The sequence below is a fragment of the Benincasa hispida genome, chromosome 1 (genome assembly GCF_009727055.1).
Source record: "Benincasa hispida cultivar B227 chromosome 1, ASM972705v1, whole genome shotgun sequence".
Taxonomy (NCBI): domain Eukaryota; kingdom Viridiplantae; phylum Streptophyta; class Magnoliopsida; order Cucurbitales; family Cucurbitaceae; genus Benincasa; species Benincasa hispida.
Window position 1 is genome coordinate 27,961,348 of NC_052349.1, and position 3,411 is coordinate 27,964,758.

General features: G+C 34.9%; 1 protein-coding gene across 1 annotated transcript; it reads right to left on the reverse strand.

The window, feature by feature from the left end:
• Window positions 1-358: 358 nt before the first annotated feature.
• On the reverse strand, window positions 359-3,139 carry LOC120086143. The gene is made up of 7 exons (XM_039042613.1): window positions 2,763-3,139; window positions 2,635-2,666; window positions 1,988-2,085; window positions 1,818-1,900; window positions 1,280-1,357; window positions 1,103-1,201; window positions 359-973 (listed from the first exon to the last, which is right to left on the reverse strand). Exons 1-7 carry the CDS (start codon window positions 2,844-2,846, stop codon window positions 677-679), a joined length of 771 nt encoding a protein of 256 aa, XP_038898541.1. The 5' UTR covers window positions 2,847-3,139; the 3' UTR covers window positions 359-676.
• Between the last annotated feature and the right edge of the window lie 272 nt (window positions 3,140-3,411).

The window sequence follows — 3,411 nt, forward strand, 5'->3', positions numbered from 1 at the left end:
AAACTTAAAAAGTTTAAGCTCTTATTACACACTAAATTTAACTTTACGTATATAGAGAGATATTTATGTCAACTTACTCCGTAAAAACATATATTCTTAACCAAAAAGTCAAATATTCAAATACTCCAACCCTACATATTTAATTCACAAAACTAAAATCTATGAAGTTTTAAAATCTCGAATATGTCAAAATTGAAAGTTTAGAAAGTTATCAACCCCTTCTTAAATTTCAAACTACCTAGTAAACATAAACTTTTGATTTAGCCCATCTATTTTAAGCCAAATATTTCAGTGAGAATAAAACAGAGTAATTATGATAGGCAACTCTTCTTACAAGTCATGGTCACCACTCACGACCTTATAAAGACCATTCTCCTTTGGTCAAATATCATCAATAGAACAATCATCTTAACAGACCAGTTAGTGACAACACAGAAACATTATAAAGAGACAAATGAAAACACCAAAGAACTCGAAGCTAAATCTGTAGTTCTATTCCAGTCTATAGTATATTCCTAACTCCATCATCTAAGGCATCATCTAAGGCATCATCTAAGGAATGGCAGTGAACATGTAGCAAAAATAATAAACTTATTACTATTTTTTTTTTCAAATAAAAAAACCATTTTGATATTGATATTGACAATTTGGGATCTTGATATTGTAATGCTTAAGCTCACGCCCTACCATCTACATCAAAGCCAGAGCCAGTCCAGCCAGAGTCCGCAGAGCTTCTTCCTTTAGGCACTGCTCCAATTCCTTTCCCTCTACCATGAAACTGGTTTTTCTTTTTCCCTCTTCCTTCTGTCTCAGAAGGGGGCTTTTGATTTTGCCCATTTATCACTGGAGCTCCATCCCTGGCTATGTGATTGGGGACATTTTCACTTGCTTTTGCACCTGTTTCTGTTGATGTGGCAACTCCAGAAGAATCTGCATCTCTGCTATTCTGGGCACCTCCCATTGTCTTGACATCCTTTGTAACCCAAAAGGCATACATATTACGTCATATCTCAACAGGGCTATGTTAATGGCAAACCAGCAGAAGCCACTATAGTTCTGATTTGCATTAGAGATATTATATGCAATCTAATACAAGACTTACATGAGAAATAGAGGTTGATACTCGATTTGAATTCAAAGCTTCCATGCGCCGTTTTAGTTCTTCTAGTCTAGTCAACTGAAAGTTACTGCTTTCTTGAACCTATGGAGAACAAATGACGATGTTATCAAAGCAACTGCATTATTTTAACACAAGAAAGAATAACGCAGAGATATGTACCAGATGATTCAAGTCTTCACATAGTTTTTGCTTAGCTGCTTCCTCGTCCTGCACTACCTTTGATGCTGCTTCCCAAACCTGAAGGTAAAACATCATATAAGATTCCTGAGTAGCGATTAACAATCTTAAGAAGCAAGCCCGAATGAATGTACAGTGTTAAACACATGTATTAGAAGCAAACGGTTGACACCCATTTTGTGAAAATCCCAGAGAAAAGATATAGTTTGTGTGAAATGCAGTAAGAAAAAGATACAAATGGCAAGCATGAGAATATATTTTCACAGAACTTACCTATCATTTTTATTTTCTTGAAAAGATGTTATCGATATGCATCTTCAAACATCTAAATAAAATGCAAAGACATGAAATTTGGACAAAAATAGGGGAAAATGGTTATAATTTAGCAAGGCCAGAACAATTCTGCTGAATAAATCCTCCATATATCGTTTTCCCCTAAATTCTAGGTTCAAAACATCATACAAAGAATTGTGCAACTTGTGGAGCAGGCACAAAGTTACTGTACAATAAAGGGGCAAACCTTCTTTGCTTGTTCTTCTTTCAACTTAGCTGCACGCACTCTCTCGGTTGACACTTCTATTTTCTTCCGCAAAAGTTCAAGTGCTAGAGATATGCAACCATGGTTGATTGTGAGTCAGCCATTTCATGAAAATCAAGAATCAAAATAAAACAACTGAAAGTAAGCTCAACCTGCTTTTTTTGGTCCAGATGTGAGTTTCATCTCCATTGTAAGATTTGCCAACTCCCGTTCAACATCCCGAATTTTAGATAAATTTTCATCAATACATCTGAATAAAATAACAAACCAGGTCATGAAGAACATTTCTTGTTTAAGGAAAGAGGTAAAAAGAGAACAAGAAAACTTGATGCAGGATATTCAACTTCATTCCATTAATTTCATGCTTGGAGTAACAACAGGCCCAAATGTCATTTCTGAGGTGGAATCATTCTCAAAGATAAAGGCTGATCCTATTAGCTCAGAGGATGGACATTGGTTCCTCTCCATAAATTGAAGGCTCAAACTTCTAAATACTCTTAAGAAAAAGTGAAATTAACTAATCCAGGATGGTTCCTTCAGGATTTCCTCAGGTACCATTAATTGAATAGTAGTGCATTGTGCATTATAAATAAACACTTGCTATATCCATATCCGTTATCATCTAAAGAATGTAAACAAGGGTACCGGCCCACACTTAAATTTCCGTCAACAGGAAAGATAGAATAATAAGTGATGATAGCTCTACTTTTACGAATTGTAAGCAAAAGAAACACAAAAAAACCAAAGTATAAAATGCGCGAGAAACTAGATCTGAGAAGGTAATGAACGAAATTCGTACTTTCTCAATTGAAGACTCCCTTCCTCGATTATCTGTAACACAGTTCAATAACAAGTAAGCAAAATTGAAAAGAAGAAATAAGAACTAAATTGGGGAAAATGTTGCAGCCCAAAATTCAGATTCATTACCTTTTCGGTGTAGGCAATTACAGGAGCTTCCCTGGCAAGGCCATCGGGGCCAATCTCAGGCAAAAGAGAGGGATCAGAACCCATTGTTTCTGAAAACAATTTCTTGATAGGGAATCAGAATCAGAATCGAGAATGGGTTAAAAGGATTCTGGATTTGATCCAAACGAAAAAACCCAGCTTCTTAAAGCGACTATTGACTGCGAGAAAATGGGGATAGCGAGATCTCGGAAACTGGGGGCTCTTCGATGGGGGAAAGTAAGCTCAGTTTTGCAGGCAAAACGAAACGTCGAGGCTCAGCAAATGCAACCGCGAGTTGACCGATGGAAGCGCATGTGCTAAGCACGATAACAAAGAGAATTTGACGCAGAAATTTGTACACAAAAATCTAGGGTAAAGTCTACAAATTTTGAAAACTAACCTTTTTATAGTTTTATTGTATCTAAATCTGTTGTCAAAATATATAAATAGAGGATTTTCAAAAGTAGAAAAATAAGAAATAATAAAATTTAATCATTTTAGACTTATTAATGATAAATTTTTATCATTTTTTATCAATTTTTTTATTTTTATAAATAGTTTGATATTTTTTATATTTATGAAATTTTTCCTATATATCGTATCTAAATCTTAAAATTGGGGGAAAAATAGT

Excerpts from the sequence above, each read along its gene's own strand:
- LOC120086143 (XM_039042613.1), bottom strand. The coding sequence starts at position 2,846 with ATGGGTTCTGATCCCTCTCTTTTGCCTGAGATTGGCCCCGATGGCCTT. Across the intron at positions 1,202-1,279 it reads GTGAAGACTTGAATCATCTG|GTTCAAGAAAGCAGTAACTT; the intron begins GTACATATCTCT and ends TGTTCTCCATAG. Across the intron at positions 974-1,102 it reads TATCAACCTCTATTTCTCAT|GATGTCAAGACAATGGGAGG; the intron begins GTAAGTCTTGTA and ends TGGGTTACAAAG.